General features: G+C 40.3%; 1 protein-coding gene across 1 annotated transcript in view; it reads right to left on the bottom strand.

The window, feature by feature from the left end:
• Window positions 1-5,295: 5,295 nt before the first annotated feature.
• Window positions 5,296-19,717, bottom strand: part of LOC310947411 (rho guanine nucleotide exchange factor 17-like) — a gene marked incomplete at its 5' end in the record, with an annotated part of 37,986 nt that continues 23,564 nt past the window's right edge. The window contains 22 exons of the mRNA XM_083914200.1: window positions 5,296-6,050; window positions 6,535-6,717; window positions 6,871-6,966; window positions 7,243-7,417; window positions 7,505-7,653; window positions 7,971-8,038; window positions 8,335-8,421; window positions 8,519-8,786; window positions 8,943-9,062; window positions 9,259-9,374; window positions 9,551-9,654; window positions 9,817-9,900; window positions 10,015-10,088; window positions 10,698-10,905; window positions 11,135-11,253; window positions 11,401-11,486; window positions 11,644-11,753; window positions 11,909-11,959; window positions 12,744-12,920; window positions 13,030-13,122; window positions 14,175-14,291; window positions 19,236-19,418. Of these exons, the coding sequence (XP_083770326.1) occupies window positions 5,842-6,050; window positions 6,535-6,717; window positions 6,871-6,966; window positions 7,243-7,417; window positions 7,505-7,653; window positions 7,971-8,038; window positions 8,335-8,421; window positions 8,519-8,786; window positions 8,943-9,062; window positions 9,259-9,374; window positions 9,551-9,654; window positions 9,817-9,900; window positions 10,015-10,088; window positions 10,698-10,905; window positions 11,135-11,253; window positions 11,401-11,486; window positions 11,644-11,753; window positions 11,909-11,959; window positions 12,744-12,920; window positions 13,030-13,122; window positions 14,175-14,291; window positions 19,236-19,418 (2,877 nt within the window). The 3' untranslated portion in view covers window positions 5,296-5,841. The remainder of the gene's footprint in view (window positions 6,051-6,534; window positions 6,718-6,870; window positions 6,967-7,242; window positions 7,418-7,504; window positions 7,654-7,970; window positions 8,039-8,334; window positions 8,422-8,518; window positions 8,787-8,942; window positions 9,063-9,258; window positions 9,375-9,550; window positions 9,655-9,816; window positions 9,901-10,014; window positions 10,089-10,697; window positions 10,906-11,134; window positions 11,254-11,400; window positions 11,487-11,643; window positions 11,754-11,908; window positions 11,960-12,743; window positions 12,921-13,029; window positions 13,123-14,174; window positions 14,292-19,235; window positions 19,419-19,717) is intronic.

Here is a 19,717-nt window from a genome sequence, read left to right as displayed (position 1 = left end):
TTAAGGAATTAAAATAAATGTTTGAGGTGATCATCAGTGTCTGGCTCTCCACACATCTGTCATTTAAAGGTGTAACTGTACAGTATAGGCTCCATCATGTCACAGTGGAAAAAGCACAGGTGTTAAACTGTCATCAGTAATGATGGCTCTGTTATATGCAGGTGTTAGATCATGACAGTGTCACAGGGAACTTGCATGCACAATACCAGGATCACAAATCATCACGTGCCATCATTAATGTACACATGCTACACTTTCTATACTGCCATGTGACAAACTGTCTTCTGTGAAAAAGGCTTATTGTAGTACACTAAATCTTCACTTTGCATTTAAATCAATTGACTTTTAGCTGTACAATATGTTCCAATGCTCCCTTGTGTCTAATGTAATTTGTTTCTTAAATGTTCAAAATGTATATCAAAGGCAGCAAAAGCAGCTCCTTTAATGTAGAGAAAGTGCGTGAACTTTCTCTGTATATATAGGGACATTTGAATTCTTTAATCGGGGACCTTTAAAGCAACCTGGGGAAAGTAACAAATGGCTGAGGAGTGGAGTAGAGATTGTGTATCGGACACTATAAAGTACAATGCAAGATTAAAAAAAGAGCTTTTCCAATTACACACACATAATAATGTTAAATCTGATACCAGTGAATGAAGGAGATTTCCACTGGCCCACATTCATCTGTGGGGCTGAAGAACCAGTGAGTCAGTGCGAGTCAGTGACTCACAATATCAATCGGTCATTCTGGTAACACAGATGAATCTATGTGCTGCTGTCTTTACTGCCACTTTCATTCATCACACAGATCTGCACTGTTGGATGCATCATTTGAATACTGTGTGTGGATGCAACTTGTGGGTGTGTTCATGAGGGGGGTAGGAGCACCATTTGGATTTGGTTGTGTCATGAATGGCCTGCATTGATACTGTTTCCTCTATATACTGCACAGCTATCATATCACAATACACTTCATTGTGGGTCAGTGGGTTAAAGTAAAATGAATGGTTGAATGACAAAAGAAACACAGAGGTATCTTTGTGTTATGGTTAGAGCTGTATCCTACGCTATGATATTTTATTTCTACTTATTTACTACATATTTATTTATTGTTGCTGTTAAGAACTGATAGAAAAACTGTCGAGGTATGAGATGAACAGGAAACAAGTTGATTCAAGCCGTACAGACGAGTTTAGACGAGTCATCAAGACTTCCGTACAGTTGTGACGATCTATCTATTCTCTATATTTGTAGAAATCGCCGTTACAGTCATTCCCTGGCTGCCATGACAGTGCAGAGATGCTGAGAGCACAGATGTGGAAGACCCAAAAGTGCTGACCAATCAGAGACTGGGTTTGTTTTTTCTTCAGAAGGGCGCCTTAAAGAGACAGGTGCTTAAAAGGAGCTTTTCAAATAGAGGGTGAATACGGGTATATTGAGACAGACGGTATAATAAGAAAAACATTGTATTTCTTGAACATTTAGGCATCTAAACATGTTCTAGTAGAAACCCAAAATACAAGTATGAACCTGAAAATGAGCATATGTCTTTGACATTTCAGAATTTGGGACAAGCACATTTTTTAAAAACATTCAAAACATTTATTTCATTATCAGTCATGAATTAAGGAATCAATTAACTGTTGGAATGGTTGCTGATTCATTTTCGACTAATGGATTTAGGTGAGCATTTTAGGTGCATGAACATTATGTATTCTGGTTACGAATGTGTTCCTGGGTATCCAGGTTATGTTTCATGCATGTAAGCATCATACCCTTGTTATGTCCCAGTTATGAGAAACCAAGCATGTTGAGATACTCAGCAGATAATCAGTAAAACAAAGGATGAAGCACATTTTTACAAAGACTCCCACCTCATAAGCTGAAGAAAGAACAGGCACAAACTGGCACCAGTGAACTGATTTAATTACAAAGAGGAACCCACAGTGACAAAACCAGAACAGCTACTTACGAGACGTAACTTTGATAGACTGTAACTATGACAACTGCAACCAGAGCCAGAGATAAACAGAGTAGTGACCAGGTTGTTTTGCTTCCTGTAAACGTTCATTACAAGCCAAACATGTTTCGGAGATAAGGTGGCTACCAGTGAAAACATCAATGTCAATCTTTCAGTCACCATGGCGACAACCGAGGCCATCTTGTTGGAAAAGATCTATGACAGTTATAATTTAAATGTTCACTGACAGCGCATGCAAGAGGGGGGATACAAACACAAACAAACCTTACACAAATATATAAAAATATGCAATTAGATTCATATCAACAATAGATGAACGTGGGTGCACTATTTACAGAAAAAAGGCAATATATACCAATATTTACAACAATAAAGACTTATTTCACATACAGGCATGAGGGGGTTACTTACAAGTTTGCCGAGAGTTAGTGAGAATGAGTTTGATGTGATGGTGAAAATCCTGGTCTAATTAGCATTGAGTTTTACTTCATATCTATATTCGTATTTGCGTGCATGCTTCTACGTCTGTAAAATGAAGAGTCTAAGTCAACACACTGGGCTCAAAACCTCAAATGCAACTATTGGAAATGTGATTATTAAGTCATTAATTATGTGTCTACTAAGGAAACGTAAAATTATATTTTTAAGTCAAATACTTCTTATTTTGTTTTCTTATTTATATTTACTAACTTTCTGAATCAGCTTTAAGTTGAAGTTATTAACATCAACCAAGGTAGTGGTTTCAGCCCAGGACACTAAGTATGTTTTACCCAGAGACCCCAGAGCCTAAAAACACACTAAAGATTAAGTGGGGACCCACCATCGGACCTTTTTTTGCTGCCCAACTCACGGTTTTAAAAACGCTGCTCCAAATTCACTGGTACCAGCAGAGATAGCACACAAATGTTCCTCAGTTTCTAACAGAAAATATTCTGCAGCAAGCTCTCCATTGCTCTCCAGCCAACATAGATATACAGCATTTCCATGGGTGACTTGGCAGCTCTTGGCACGGAGAACAAAAATATTAATTTTGTTGTGAATCATACAGAACATAAAAAAAAACATTTATATTTGCTACCTTAATGTTAGAGGATGTTAAAGGTCAACATTTTGTGAAATAACCTTATTCCCTTTATTGTTTAGAGTTCGACGAGAAGATTAATACCACACTCATTTTGGTTTTCATTAAATATTAAGCTGGTCAGTGGTGGGTTAACTATGCGCAAAGACTGGAAACAGCAGAAGCAGCTAGCAAAAAAGACACTTACCAGTCCCTCTAATTCACACATTATATCTTAGATGAGTAGAAAAAAATGACACTCTGAAGTCTTGCACTTTTTATATGGAATAGAAATAACAAGATATTCTCTGCCAATTAGTGAGATTTAGAGTAGCCAGGAAAGCTATTTCCCTGTTTCCATTCTTTATGCTAAGCTTAGCTAACTGGCTTCTGGCTGTAGTTTAATATTCACCGTACAAACATGAGAGGTGTGAATCTTGTCGACATGAGTCTCGACAGGAAGCTGAATAAGCGTATTTAAAAATGTTGAACTAGTAACCTGTAACATTTGCTAAACATCTCGAACTTTCCTCTGCTGTATTCTACACATGCTACCACAAGCTAACTGTAATTTTGCCTCAGTTGTGGGCAGAAAATCACAAACAAGGTCCTTTTTAACACAACTGAATAACAGACCACCTGCTGAGGATGCACACGCACACACACACACACACGCACACGCACACACGCACACACACACGCACACCTATCACAACATCAGCCAATCCTCTTAACTGTTAGCTACTCTCACAGTGGGAGAGTTAACCTACTGTGATGCGAATGTGTTTGGGAATTGGGGAAAGCTGAGGTGAAGTGCCCAGATGGCTGGCAAAGTGCAATGAGGGTTTCTAGGCTTCGAGGGATCAAAGACAATCACCGCTTAACACCTAAAGCCTGAGGCTAACGTGTGTATGCAAGGACAAGTCAGTCGCCCTTCACTTCTCCCAGACATCTGTTGTAGTACAAGGGAGAGCTTTTTACTCTGTTACTGTGTGTGTGTGTGTGTGTGTGTGTGTGTGTGTGTGTGTGTGTGTGTGTGTGTGTGTGTGTGTGTGTAAGTGTGTGTGTGTGTGTGTAATGGCTTAACTTTCAGCCTCCTGAAGGCACGTGCAGGTGCTCAGCATTTGTCCTTCTGACCTACTCTGTATCTTTCTTGTCTCACAACAATCTATACTGAAATTAGGGTTTGTGCATTAGGGGTGTAACAATACATATTAGCGCTATATATCCTGTGACCAAAAAGCAACATCTTGCACCCAAACGGGCAACAGACTGACTGTGTCAGTTCAAGATGAGGATCAAGCTGCGTTCAGAGACAATGTGAGGTAAATTTTGGGACCCTTTGCCTTTGTAAAAATACATCCAGACCCTCTGCTTTCTACATTTGTTTCTTTACATTTAGGGAGGCGACTCCGAAACAAGAATCCTGTATTTTGTATCATACCGAACCATGAGCGGACTGTATCGTTACACCCCTGCCCGAACCAAGCTAGGCCCATTTATCAAGCCAAGGCCTCGTTGTTCTTCAACTCAAAAACAGAAAGTGAAAGCTATATCTTCTATAAATTAAGTGCTGTAAAAGAAGGAGCTAAAATCAAAATCATAAATACTGTACATAACTATCATTATCAGCTACCACAGCCTAGCGTCATAGAAGTCAGTTATATCAGCTCCTGATGAACAAACTGAAATTTCCTTAATGTCAAAACGGTAACACATACAAGGCTTTGGCATAGTCGTGTCTCCAATGCACTTTTTTTCCTACTCAACTCCAGTAGCGTGCATCATCTACACTCATGTCATCTTAAACTGACAACTTAAATAAGAAAGTCTGATATAAAGTGATTATATGTGGGAAACACACATTTATGTTTTTCACAAATGTCTTCTTATTCACTGAGTGAAGGCTGCGCATAAATGTGTGTGATTGCGTCTTGTTAGATACCCTTGCCACATATTGCACTTATGATATTCACTCTCCCTCTACAGGAGAAAAGATGATTTTAGCAGTCTCACATCATGGAGTAGATATTATTACAGCACTACTTGGACCAGAAATCTCTGATCTGAACTTTTACTCCTTTAAAAGCTCAACTGACCCTCTCTTCCAAGCTTAAGCTCTAGCTACAGAAATGAACGCAAATTCAGAATATCCATCAAACTGCAGTCTGTGATGGTCGTTTTACTTCATATATTTTTACATTACATTTACCTCTGATCATCAGGAGGTATTTTGTTTGCAGTTTAGGCCAAGATGAAGTGATGTTGGAATAAAGGGTTGATGTCCAAGCCCCCCCCCCAAAAAAAAAGAAGTACATGCTTCACTTAAATGTCTTCTTTCAACCTCCTGTGCAATGACATTCTGCAGTGTCCAAGTCCTCTTCTGTCTTTCTCTTCTTCGAAAGTCTAAACATACATCCATGTGTGAAAGTTTCGTTTTCCCCTTCTCTGTCTCCTTCAGTAAAGACTTTAAGTTCAAAGACACTTTTTCCAGACAATATTCGCAGATGCCGAAAAAAACAAAATACACACACGCACAGACACCACTCAGTGAGGAACAACGCATACCATCAGAAACATTAACACAAGAATAGCTGGCTTCCAAGTGATCATATTCATCAGTAAGTCCAGGAGGGAGTTGACAGCAATAGTATGCACATAGAGACTGGTGGACTGAGCAGAAGACCAAAACAACAACACCAAAAAGTGAGGAGTCCGGTGGGGAAAAAAGGACAGGAGCTTGTGCGGCGTGCTAGGCTAAAGGGAAGTTGGGTGGATTGTTCAAACCGCGTTTATTGTCTCAGACCTTCCAAAGCAAAAGATGGTTGGTACTGTCATCCCGTCCGACTGTTTCACTGCTATTGGTCAATCTGAAGTCCTCATAGCCGTCGCCGCCGGAAATTACTAGATGGTTGGTCTTTGAAGGGATTAGGGCAGAGGCTCGGCGACGTGAGGAGTTGCTCCTTTGGAGGTTCCCGTCAACTGTGCTGCCACTCTGGGATTGGTTAACTAGAAGATAGAGGGGAGGGAATAAAGTCATAGTCAGTAAGATTTAAATACCTTTGGCAGTAAGATGTAACTGTTCTTTCTGAGCACTCCATCTCGTCAGATTCACGGTCACTATGTGTTCTGATGACCTTTTCTTTTTTTGCTCTTTTGTAACACATTCACCTTCTGGTCCGTCCCCTATATGTTACCCTCTTCAATCGATACACACACATGTTCCTATTTCACTTTTGCCATATCGCAATACTCTGTTAAAAAGGTAAAGTACAAGTGCTTTCATTAGTAGGTCATATGATCAATCACCATTGTTTTGACTCACTCTTTGATAGATAGTAGCTTAAGAGACAATGAAATAGATAAAAATCTTACGGATTATATCTTTAAAGGTCAATGGAAGACACAGGTGAAGATAAAAGTTTTGTTGTTAATTGTTTCTGAAGCTGCAGAAGTAGACAAGAGTGCACATAAATAAAAAAGCAATAACTACCTGTTGAGTCAATTGTGGAAGGAGGGAAGTTCATGTCAAACCCTTCAGGTAGTTCGATAGATGTCAGGAACCGAACATGGCCCGTGTGTCCATGAGCTGAGCCCATCGGCACCTGGGGAGACTTCAGTGTCCCAGCACTGGTTCCGGAGCTGACTGCTGGGATCACCAGTGTAAGTACCACCCCTGTAAAAGAACACCAGCTTAAAATGTACTTCTTTTTTTAATCCAATAAATGATGATCAATATAAAATTATGAAGTGAAACAAAATGGTTAATTACTTTAATATCAGGTAAATGTATGTTTTGGATTTCTTAGACTGAACATTGTGTTGTTACCTGCACTGGTGCCGATCCACAGCAGATCCTTACATGCCAGCAATGCTGTAATTCTCAGACAGGCGGCTTTGTGCTGTCTGATGATTGCATCTGCACCTAAATGGAGAGAAAAAAAAGAGAGAATGGGATGACGATCAGGGGAGGAACAGTGGTGAGGATAAAGGGAGGAGTAAAGATGAGAGACAGTGGAAAGATGGGAGAGAGAGAGAGAGAAATGGGGATTAAAATTTATGGAGCACAGAAAGGACAGGGAAAGTATGCTAAAAAGGGAATTATAAAGAGGAGAATAAAAAAAGCTGCATACAGTATGAGCTGCTATTATATATATACACATTCTTTAAAAACCTGCTCCTATTCCCTAAGTGTGTTTACCTGCAAGCATCTTGTGCACAGCAGGCGCCACGTCCACTTCTGTCAGGCTCTCCAAGGTCTGAGCGTGGTATAGTCTGACCAGCGCACTGCCCTGCAACGCCAACCACACACCCTTCCCGTACGCCACCATGCACGTCACGCACCGACTGCTGTCTGTGCCCACCTGGAACCAGTGCTGATGGGCAGAGAAGAAATGTCAGACACACAAATTGTTCTGTACACTGTACCCGTGAACACACATCCGTGCATCCTTCCTACCTACCTCTTGTACCAGCGTAGTTGTGTTGATAATGAGGACTCTGTTCTGAGAGCCACACCAAAGTTTTCCTCCCACAGGAACCATTTTGGTGACAGGGCTACTGGGTGTGCCCAGAACCAACGTCTGAGAAGACTGAGGGTCCCAGAAACTACCTGCAGATTGAGATTAAGGATGGATTATACAGAAATAATACAAATAAAACACAAATCATTTTGTTACTAAAGTGATTTTCAAGTATAAAAACAGTGTTTTATATTTTACTTTGTCCTTGTATGACAAGGACAAAGTTAAATATAAAAGTGTGAAAAAAGGCGGGATTACTTTTAACAGGTAACTATGTCAGCACTCCTGGTAGGTTCAGACTAGCATGACTGTACGGTAGCAGCAATTTGAACAAGATCTTGCTGAGAGAAAAGCTTCAGCTACCACTGAAACTATATCAGAAGGAGACAAAAACAGTCCTGCTGACCTGCTTCTCTCTGATAGACGATCACCTCTCCATTGGCCAAGGACACAAACACTTTGTTGTCCAAATACCTGTGGGAAGAAAAACAAAGGGAGGTTTGAAATGAAAAAGAAGGAAAATATAACTTACAAATAAAGCATACAAGGACAGAGATAAGTACATTAATAATACAAAGGTATATATGTTTTTATATATGCTCCACGAGAAATTATAAAGGCAGCAGAAACAGGAAAGTTGAAGCTAACAGGAGACAAACCTTTACACATTCGAACCTATCTTCATCAAAACAGCTTCACATCCATCCCCCAAATTTCACTATTATATTTAATTTTCACCTAACAAAGTAGTGGAAAAGAGGGTAACTCACAGTATACAGAGGATTGAGGCTGAGTGTTGCATCTTCATGCTGTTCTTACGGTTACGGATGTTGTCTGAGGACTGGTACACATGGATGCTAATAGAAACGGAAGAATTGTAGGAGATTTGGTTATGAAATGAGCACAACAATAAGCGAGGAGGTGTGCGTGTGTATTTGTCTGTGTATCACACACCATCCATCCTCTGTGCCCAGCCACACTGAGCTCTGATAGGCCTCTGGGTCGATGCTGAGCAGGTCCTCAAGGCTCGCCCTGGTGAACGAGCCCCGGGAGGAGCGACGCATAGCGCGGCCGTCCATGGGGCTATCTGTGTGGACGCGACCTCCGCCGCCAACCCCTAACATCCCCGGAGCTCCGTAGGAGCTTGCCACCGGGAATTCCTGTTCCTCTTCACTGCTGGTGGTCTCTGTAGCCATGTCCTTGGAGCCTGGGCCCTCATCATCTTAGAGGGGGGAATGAGAGAGTATAAATATATAGTCCAAATGTATACAGTAAGTGTGTGTGTGTGTGTGTGTGTGTGTGTGAGAGTGTGTGTGTATGTGCATTTGTGTGAGAGAGTGTGTGTGTGTGTGTGTGACTGGAGTGTGTTTTTACTCACTGCCATAGCTGGATGATATGGTGGAGTGACTGGCCTGACTCTGTAGAGTGGATGAAGGGCTGGGTGAATCCTCGTCATCAGTGTCATCACTGTCAAAAGGGACAAGCTCTGCTCCTGGTCCTGGAAACAATCAGTAATATATATTATACAGAAAACTGCAGCGCATACCATACAAGTCAATCTCATTCATTAAAGCTGATTTTAGGATAAGATAAGGAGAATGAATATACTGTAGCAGCTGACAGTTTGCCACACAGTTTGTTTTAAAGTAGGAACTCTTTCTGCGTCTCATGTTGTGAAACCCTTATGGACCAACCTGTGGGTTGCTCCGTCAGCTCCAGAGATGAATGGGAGATAGATATATGGAGCTGCTGCTGGCTGTGACCAGGTGCTCCGGAGGAAGTGGCCAAGGTGGGCTCTGATCCACGCTCCCTAGGAGATGAAGAGTGATGGTTAATGGTGCAGTATATAGATTAAGTCAATAAACCAGCCAGGTGCAACTTAAGTGAGTTTTTAATGCGTGTATGTGTGTGTGTATGTGTGTGTGTGTGTGTGTGTGTGTGTGTGTGTGTGTGTGTGTGTGTGTGTGTGTATATACGTACACTGACCTTCCTTTGAGTCCTGGTACCGCAGCAATACATATGATCCTCGCTGAGCAGACGGCGATACAGGCCTCAACTGTGGGCTCATCTTTAATGTTTAACAGACACACCTGGAGAGAGAAAACATTATCAATCCGTCAAATGTCAATTGTTTTTCTCCACCAGAACTCATGTGGTGTAAAGTGACCGCCTCTGAAATTGATTAGTGAATTTTTATTGTCACCTAAAGTGCTTATTGATTGAATTACAGTCACATTGAAGTATTTTCTCACCTGTCCTACGTATCCATCACTGTTACACACCCACACCTCACAGCCACTGTCGGGACAGCTGTGGCTGGGAGAGGCACACGAAAACTGGAGACAAACAACAATACATTAGTGTAGAAAGAGAGCTACAGGTATGACCTGATTGAAATGACCATAAATCATTTATACTATATATTCACAGATTAAACAGCTGCAGCTCACCTGCATTCCACTGCGTGTCTTCATAATAGGAATGGCCTTCAGAAACTCTGGGTCCCACTGGTCCTTATTCATTGCTAAACACAATGACAATAAGACCTTACTTAAATAAAGTAGCTCTTGGCCTAATAAATCATGAGCAATAAAATAAACATCATAGCATTAACATTCAAATAAATGAAAGTCTTTTTTGCCTAAGGAAACATAAAAAAAGTCTTTAAAGCGTAATTCCTGCGTGAAATCATCCATAGGGTCTTTTTCGGCAAAATTGGTCATCAAATAAGCCATCGAGAATATTTTTGTGTATGAGCGATTAACAGACATTACAGTCGCTAACAGCCGGCAGTGGCCTACACTAATTAGCTTGGGGCAGCAAGGTGAACATATTAAAACTTATTTTTAAACACTAGTATTGCTCATGCATTTGGTAATCAACTTGAATGGACTTTACTACGAGAGGATCTGGTACCGGGGCCAGTAGGTAAGTCTTTCAAAACACTCTTCTAATAATAAAAATGTCTTATTTGATGAGTGTATTTGCCGAAAAAGACCCTGGGATGATTTTACGCCCTAGGTGCAGCTGAGTGCAGATTTTCCCCATTAAAGTTTTTTCGGGGGGAGAATTTGCTACGTCTGTCTTTGTCTACTGTAGCTTACAAGCTACAGTACAGTCTTTTTTCACTGACCTAGCTTCTTCTTGGCGTCTTCAAAGGCCTGTTCAAAGTTGGACCGAATGTCAGGCGAGGTGAACTCAAAGACGAAGCTGCTCTCGGCGGAGGCCGTGGTGAATTCCAGCTTCGTGGGCAGGAAGGTCATACTGAAGGCAAGAGACTGCTTCTCTGACAGCTCCCTGTGCACCGAAGCCATCAGATCTTTTATTACTTCGTCGAGGGACTGCGAGAGATGGAAACAGCAAGAAATATATCTTCAGATGTTGTGCCACATCATAGAACACAAGACAATGAGACAGATCAAAAGCCCATCATGAATGAAGAAATTAAATAAAAAACGGAGATGCAGTAACACACGGCTTCTGTTTGCATGGTGTGTGTGTGTGTGTGTGTGTGTGTGTGTGTGTGTGTGTGTGTGTGTGTGTGTGTGTGTATGTGGTGGTCCACAGCACCTGGTGTGGGAAGCTGAGGGTCTCAGACAGTTTGCTGATCTGACCCAAAGTGCTGAGGTCCTCGTCCAATCGACTTATCATCTTCTGGATGCTCTCCTTGTTTGTTGCCTGAGTAGAGCCTGAAGCAGAGAATTTCAATTAAAGCGGTAAAACTGAACGTCATCATAATAGAAAAATGTATTGTCTAAATTTGGTATTGATGAATCAGGCATCTGTGATGTTGTCTGATAGATCATATTGGATGAGATCTAAAGATAAGGTCTTACTTTTCACCACCTCCACTTCCTCCAGGGGAAGCTTCCAGAGGAACTTGTATTTACTGGAAGTATCAATCATGCTAGCAGCCGAGTAGCTGAGCAGCCGAGGAAGAGACGGAGAGAGAAAAAAGAGGTCAATATTAACACGCATATTAGTCAAACTTTGTAGAGAACATGGCCTGCTGTACAACACCAGGGGGCAGTGTGGTTTGGAAACTGTATCATGATAGTGTGAGTGTGTGCACCACTTACAGGCTCATGGAGCTGCGTCTTAATGAGCCAGACTTCCTCTTGAGAGTGGTGCAGATGATCAGATCACTGAAGAGGAAGAGAGAGCGGTCTTTCTTCCCACCAACTGTCTTCTACGGAGAGAGAAAGGAGAGAAGGAGCTTAGAAAATCATATCTTGAACTGAATATTACAATAAAGGTTTGCTTTAAACATTTCTATCACTTGTATGACACCAATTTAGAAAACTCAATATGCCACAAACATTCAGTTCACAAACTACTTCTTACCGCCTCCATGACCATTTCCTGTCTCAAGAACTTCCTCTGGGGATTCAGGATCTAACACAAACACACACACATACAGAGAGACGTGATCATCACTTCGTGCGATAAAATATCTGTAAAAAGAAAAAGGGATGAAGTCAAACAGCTGTAGAACGGCCGCAAGCCCTGGGAAAATGTCAAATCATGTCAAGATGCATGTTCGTGCTTTTCCAGCACATTACAGCTGTAGTAAACTACAGATTTGTATAAAGTACAAAACTCAATATTCAGTATACTGATTATTGCACTTGATTATCACATTAAATTAGATGTTAACGTCCTATAAACAACAAACATGATGGTTTAAGACAGCTTTCTATGAAAGGACGACAAATGAAAAGAACACTTACTCAACCGATAGATCGACAGAAATAAAATCACCAACTGTTTTGATAATCTGTATATCATCAAAAGTATTTTTTCATGCAAAAATGTCAGAAAAAGCTGTTTTCACTCTCTAAAATATGGAGATCTTCTTTTCTGTCTTATATCATATATGTCATCCCATAGAACACAACATTTCAAGGGGATTCAAGTACTTTTTTCAAAATCCAGCCCCCTTTACAAACCTTGAAAACACCATGCTAAAATTCAAGTGTTTTCAAGGATTTCCAGCTCCCGTACAAACGATGCGGACAAAATAAGCAATGCGATAGCAGAATTGCGATTGGCCCCTTTCACTATTTTATCTTAAATTTTATGATTAAAATCAAGAAAATAATCTGCACATCAATCAACAATGAATACAGCCCAGTTAACAGTAAATAGAAGTTTATCTTTACAGTAATAAATAGCTCACATGTTCAACTCCCTCTATGTGCGACTCGATCTCCTGGATGACCCTGGCCTCCCTCTCTGCCTCCTCAGCGGAGCGACGACCCTTATTGATCCTCTCAGCCAATCGCTTGATGTCCCTCTGGGCGTCCAGTAAGTACGGGTGGTCAGGGTGATCCTCTGAGGTGTGCTTGAGCAGGTCCTTGAACAAAACAACACAGATACATACCCTTATATATAAATTTGAATTTACTTTAACACAGGACGAGGCTACTTGCAGTATACAGAAGTTATATTTTGAGATAATTCACCTTCACCAACAGTTCATATCGAGGAATCCTCTGGACTGGTTTAATCATCAGATCACCCAGAGCCTGTTTCTCCTTGTTCTCACGCATGTTTTGCTGTTGGAGTGAAGCAAGGAGGAAGATTGAGATAAAAGATCAATATAAGAGAGGGTGAAATACTCAAGTAAGCTTAGAGATAGTTAAGAGATAATTGTCTCTAAAATAAGGTCAGTGTTGCACTTCACATCTTCAACACAAGATGGCAAAGTGGTTACAAAAACCCTGTCTGGCTCTCTGCGGTTGAAAACTGAGGACAGGACGAGGACATGACAGGTTTTTGTGGCACCTTTTTATTTTTTTGCATCTGAGTTCTTGTCTGTGCAGCCAACTTGCTGTTTTTCACATACATTTATTTCTGGTGGCACACTACAGCATTAAAGTGCACAACAGTAGCCGACCAAGTTTAACCGGATGTATTGTTGAAATGTTCCAGGGATTTTCAAGCCAAATTATCTGGTTGAATTGGTTTAAAGAGATGGTTTAGTAGAACATTTCACGGACAATAATTTGTCCTTGTTTACAGTTCCAGACCTAGGAAGAAAAAAATAAATCAAAGAGACAATCAATTTCAATGGTATCTGGCATTTTACAAACATGTAAGAGACAACAGATCTCCTGAGCAGAGGAAGAAAAAAACATTCCTCTCTTAGATTTGATACCATCTGATTTCAAAAAGTATGTATTTGAAGAGAAACACTCGTCTGAATTCAATGACAGGTAGATGTTTTTTCTTTTTGATCAAGACTGTAAACGTTTTTCTTTTCAAGAATATTCATGACTAAACAATTCTCAATTCATAAAACTGAACCCTGAAGTCCTGTAGCTGTAGGGCAACTGTCTCTTTTTCAAACGGGAAAAACTCACAGGAATCCCTACATGGGCAAACTGGAGGAACTTGACAGGAAGCACAAGCACAAATTAGCATATACACAAACCTGACCTGGAGAACGCGGACAACAAAGCACTTTTCAGGCTCTAAAAGCTGGTCAAAAGGCTCTTTCAACCAGACAAGGATAATGTCTAGACTGGACCTTCAGATTTCCAAACCAACACATAAGAGCAGCTGCCAAGATAAAACAGGACATCCTGTGACTCAGTCCAACACTCACCTCCAGAAACTTGTGAAACGCTGGCTTGGCCTCCTTGGCAGCCCTCACGGCATCTTTGGCATTGAGAAAGTTGTCGATGTACGCTGAATACATATTAGCTAGAGTCTCTTTGGAGAACTGGTGAAGAAAAGAAGAAGGAGGAGACATTTGAATTACTGTACGTACACTTTTATGTGACATTTGGAGATTCATTTTAAACATAGCATGTTTAAAATGAATCTCCAGTTAACAGAATATCTGTACTGGTCCCAAAACTAATATGACATTCTGTAGGATCAAACTGGTTTAAAATGACATTCTTAGTCATCATAAGAAGATGTTGCAAGCCTATTTACTTTACATAAACACATTTACCGATTCCAGGAAGAGCATTTCCCAGGTACACTGTTGCATTTGGTGAAACAATCGGGAAAACAACTACTACAAATAAGATAAAACTATCGCTGCATTGCTATTAGCGTTCACGTTCAGCTAATTGTATGTGCTGAACAGTTAGCAGTTAGTACATTTTGCATTTGTTACTGTGTAATTAAATCATAATAACAGCAAAAGAGAGCTGTAATTGGAGGGATTACCAAAGAAACCTCGGTGTAAGTGGTTTTCAATTTGTTTGCCGCTAGAAAAGAAAAGTTATTTCACTCCCTCAAGCATAGACATGAACATACAGATGATAGAGGGCAGGGGGACTGAAAGAGCCAGGGTGCTCAAAATAATCTAGACATAATGTGTGTTGAACATCAGAGAGTAACCGGCTATCTTCCATTTCATGAAATAACCTGACCCTGTATTTCTCTTTTGTCATCCCTCTCGCAGAGTCCTCTCCCTCTTTTCAGTCTTTGAGAGATGAGTAATGAGGACAGAGCGATATCATCAGAGGACAATGTGAGGATTAGTCACAGCAGAGGACAGAGAGAGAGAGAGAGAGAGAGAGAGAGAGAGAGAGAGAGAGAGAGAGAGAGAGAGAGGAGAGAGAGAGGGAGAGAGAGAGGGAGAGAGAGAGGGAGGAAGAGAGAGAAAGAGAGAGAGAGAGAGAGAGAGAGACAGAGAGCGAGAGAGGGAGAGAGAGAGGGAGAGAGAGAGTGAGGAAGAAAGAGAGAGAGAGAGAGAGAGAGAGAGAGGAGATTATGAATGCACTTTGTATAAAAAGTTACACCTAATACATATATTTACAGCATCTCTGTTAAATATACTTTTGACTTATGTCGAACCTTATTTTCAAATCAAAGGTTCTACAGTGGCTAACCCAAAAATAAAGTAGGTAACTTAATGCATTTTTTTATGTTTTACTTTTTAAACCATTGATGTTTGCAGTGTCACCAAACTAATGCAATTTTGGATGAAACATTGTTGGGTGCCTACCATATCTTCTACGTCGTCTGTTTTTTAAAAACAAATGTCTGATACAGTTACAGTTGTTAGTTCTTGAAACATGGAACTGTAATTAATGTAATTTATCTTTCCTGTTTCCTGTTTTCTTTTGTTCTTTATGTCTTTATTGATAGTTTATATGTATTTATTTCCTATGTTCTCCGTGTTGGTTGATTTGGAGGGGGTCATTGAAAGTTCCAAGATTGTATGGATGAATAAAATGACCTCAAGCCTTCAATTTCTTTTTTCATCATGACAAATGAAACTATGAACAAAGCACAGACAACAATGGGAATAAGTGCTTAATCACTTTATCCCTGACAAAGTATATGTATTAGGAAGTTGTCAATTAACTAAATCAAATCAAAATGGCATTAACTAACTACATTCTAGTATTTGTATTTAATGGAACAGTTTAACCTGTTTCAACAGTCTACTGCATGTTTACATTGTTTACATCATATACACCCGTTCACATGTCTGCTTACATCTGATACACACATGTCTTTCTACATCTCACGCCGACGATGTTCTCTGTATCTAACCTGTACTAACACACTAAAATCCTGACACTTATTCTACCTGTACTAACACACTAACATCCTGAGACTTATTCTACCTGTACTAACACACTAGCATCCTGACACTTACTCTACCTGTACTAACACACTAACATCCTTACACTTACTCTTCTTTTACACTTTATTCTTGTGTTAGGTTAAAATGTTCTTGTATAATTGCACTGTCGTTATTTGCTGCTCTGTGTGCCCTGAATTGCCCCCCGGGGACAAATAAAGTTTTTTTAATTGAATTGAATTGATATACAGTCTGCATCGATGTAGCAGTGCTCATCTGAATCCGATCACTGTCCACTTATATCTTTTCTGCACTACAGTTCCGTTCATACCTGTTTCAACAGTCTACTGCATGTTTACATTGTTTACATCATATACACCCGTTCACATGTCTGCTTACATCTGATACACACATGTCTTTCTACATCTCACGCCGACGATGTTCTCTGTATCTAACCTGTACTAACACACTAACATCCTGACACTTATTCTACCTGTACTAACACACTAACATCCTGACACTTATTCTTCTCTTACACTTTATTCTTGTTGTTAGGTTAAAATGTTTTGTATAGTTGCACTGTCGTTATTTGCTGCTCTGTGTGCCCTGAATTGCCCCCCGGGGATAAATAAAGTTTTTTGAATTGAATTGGATTGAATTGGATATATTTTCACAAGTGTGCAATCCAAAATTAAGAAAAACTGTAATAATCCATCACAATTAACACTCAAAATATTTAGAGTGTGTGACCAAGTTTTTACATTCAAGGCACTATACAAAGGTAAATATAAAATACAGTTAGACTCTTCTAGGACGCTTGAATAGCTAAAAAATAGTTTAAATATCTGTTTAGGAGGGAATCTAGTCTTGAAACCATTTGTCATGACGGCATTGAAAGAATGTTTGCGCCTGGAAACACAAACACAAATGTTGATTCAGTGCTGTGAGGTCTGCTGTGATGATATCTTACACAAAATTACATTTTCTGCAGATCTGCTAAATGTTCTGCCACATTTCTGTGGACTCCTGAACAAAACAACTGCCCCGTGTGAGGCTCGAACTCACGACCTTCAGATTATGAGACTGACGCGCTGCCTACTGCGCCAACGAGGCCTGCAGCACCATGCAGCTGCTGCGGATTACAGAGCTGCAGCGGAGAGAGAAGGAGGGGGAGGACGAGGGAGTGGGGGAGGGAGGCTCAGTCTGTGTGTAGAGGATCTGCAACTAAAGAGGAAAAAAACTTGCTCTACAGCAGGTTCTTCAATATCATACTCGACCGTTACCTGTAAAGGAAAACCAGTTAACAGTTAATGATTAATCTGTGAATTGAATTCAGGTAAAGGTTTCCTGCATTTCCCGCATTGTCCCTTGTGTCTCCAGTGAGTGAGTTTGTGAAACAGTTTCATTCAAGCTGTGAGGTGCTGAGAGGGATAACAATGGCATTAACATAGCAAGAGAGTGCAGTGTTTTTTCCCACTCACTAAAAACAAAAGCTGTAGCCACATTGAAAGAACTGGAATATGTGCTTCCTCTGCAATGAATCTCTGACTTAATGTAAACTGTTAGCCGAAACCTGACATTTTACCAAACACTGATGTTTTAAAGCACTGTTTTCGGTTGAGAGCCACCCTTAGGTCATGGGAAATTTTAAATGGGTCGATGAGAGGTCACCGGGAAAACCAAAATATCAAACCACTGCAGTGCTGCTAACTATACACGGCCTCTTAACAAAAACACCCCACTCTGCTGTCAATTATACTTTAAAAAGACAATTTATTCATTGAAGCTCTATAGTAAAATAGATTGTATGTCTGTGCAAGTTGCTCTACTGCTGCAACAGTAGATCAGAAAAGTTCAAGGCACACTTATAGAAAAAGTTTTGGAGTTTAACTTCAAAATAAGTTTATACCTGTATGCATTTATTTTTATAATACAATTGTACCTGGATTTGAAAATTACAGTTTTACAGAATTGACCGATGAGCATCAATCAAGCTATTGGAAATTCTGTCCTTCTCTTATCTCAGACGGATAATAAAAACTAATTGTCCCAGAGAAGCAAAATGCAAAGCATTTTTTGCACAGAATGAGTTGTACTTTTAGATCGGCTGAATATCTGTTCATTAGGGCTGATTCTAGTTTGCTGATGTACTATTATAACTCATATAGTGTTGCCTTATAACACAAAGGTTCCTGAAGTCTCTAACACACAACCAGCCTTAATGTATTTAAAATGGAGAGAAGCACCGGGGTTATTGCTACTGAGGTCAACTATCTCACACACACACCTTACATGTCACATACACAAGCTAACAATGCTAACATATGCTGAATACATTCCTAAAGCACAAAGAAGAGATCACTGAGGCCTCATTTCCAACAAGCAGACCGGTTCAGTTCAGTTCGGCTCAGTTCGTTACACATTAGTCGTTAATTTTTCAATCTATCCTGTTTTTTCATTACCCCCTTAATTTATGAAAGTCCCTACACATAAATTAAGCGCCATCAACGTAATTAGCGAAACCAGAGTTTCTTAAAAAATATGCTACAAGCCTTAGCAGCTGGCTACAGCCATATTGATAGGCAGTCCTAACAAGTCGATTACCGAGTTTGGTTCTATTGAACCTCAGAAAAAACCCTCAGAAAATGCTGTTGGTGCTTTGTTTTATGTATAGGGACTGTTATTATGCTACTGCAAAGGTTTGGTGCTATTTTGAGCAATATTAGTGGTTAATAAAAGATGTTTTGGATGGTTCAGCGCTCCGCCCCGAGATACTCCGTGTTAGCCATGTCTCGCTGTTAGTGATTCTCCGGGATTTGTCTGTTGATAGGTGATCAACGAAGAAAACTGTCTCAATGGCTTATTTGATGGATATTTATGCTGAAAAAGACCGCAGGATGCAAATACGCCGGAATTACACTTCAATACATAAAGGGACCTCATGAAGTGTCAAATAGTTAGTTTCTACCTCTGAACATGTTTGTAATCTTTGTAAAGTTCAAACTATAGAAATGAATGAAAGTAGAATAGACATTGAACGGTTTCAAACCCATAAGGATAACCCATATTTCTGATCATTAAAGATAGCAGGAGAACAGGACAGTTATATCTACTCACTGATTGGATGAGGATGTGTCCGACGGTCTGCCTGTCATGCCATTGGCTGACGCAGCTGACGACTTGCTCCAAGAAGTGCTCGTGGTGCTCCAGGATCTCCGGGATCTGGTAAAACATCTCGTCCACCAGCAGAGGGTCCACTATGGAGCCGCTGTCCGGCTGCTTGAGAGGTCGCAAGTAGCCCTGAGGGGACAAGACAAACATTTAGTTACAGACCATTTGAATTAATTTAAATATGCCATGTTAGCTAAAATGTCATCCAGCAGTGGTGTGGGGGCAATTTTACATTATAGCTCCTTTTAAATTAGCTGAAATTAATATATTTAGTGTAAAAATTGGGTTTTATTTATGTAACTGCCAGTGATGTTTGCACATTCTTTTCACCGAGTGGGAAATATTGTAAGAGGTCCCGATATCTACAGAATTACAACGCAGAGGCCGACTTGAATGATATGAATGCGGCATCGGCCAGATTGATGTTA

The sequence above is a fragment of the Echiichthys vipera genome (genome assembly GCF_963691815.1).
Source record: "Echiichthys vipera genome assembly, chromosome: 5".
Taxonomy (NCBI): domain Eukaryota; kingdom Metazoa; phylum Chordata; class Actinopteri; order Perciformes; family Trachinidae; genus Echiichthys; species Echiichthys vipera.
Note: the sequence above shows the minus strand (reverse complement) of the source record. Positions and strands in the feature narration are given on the sequence as shown.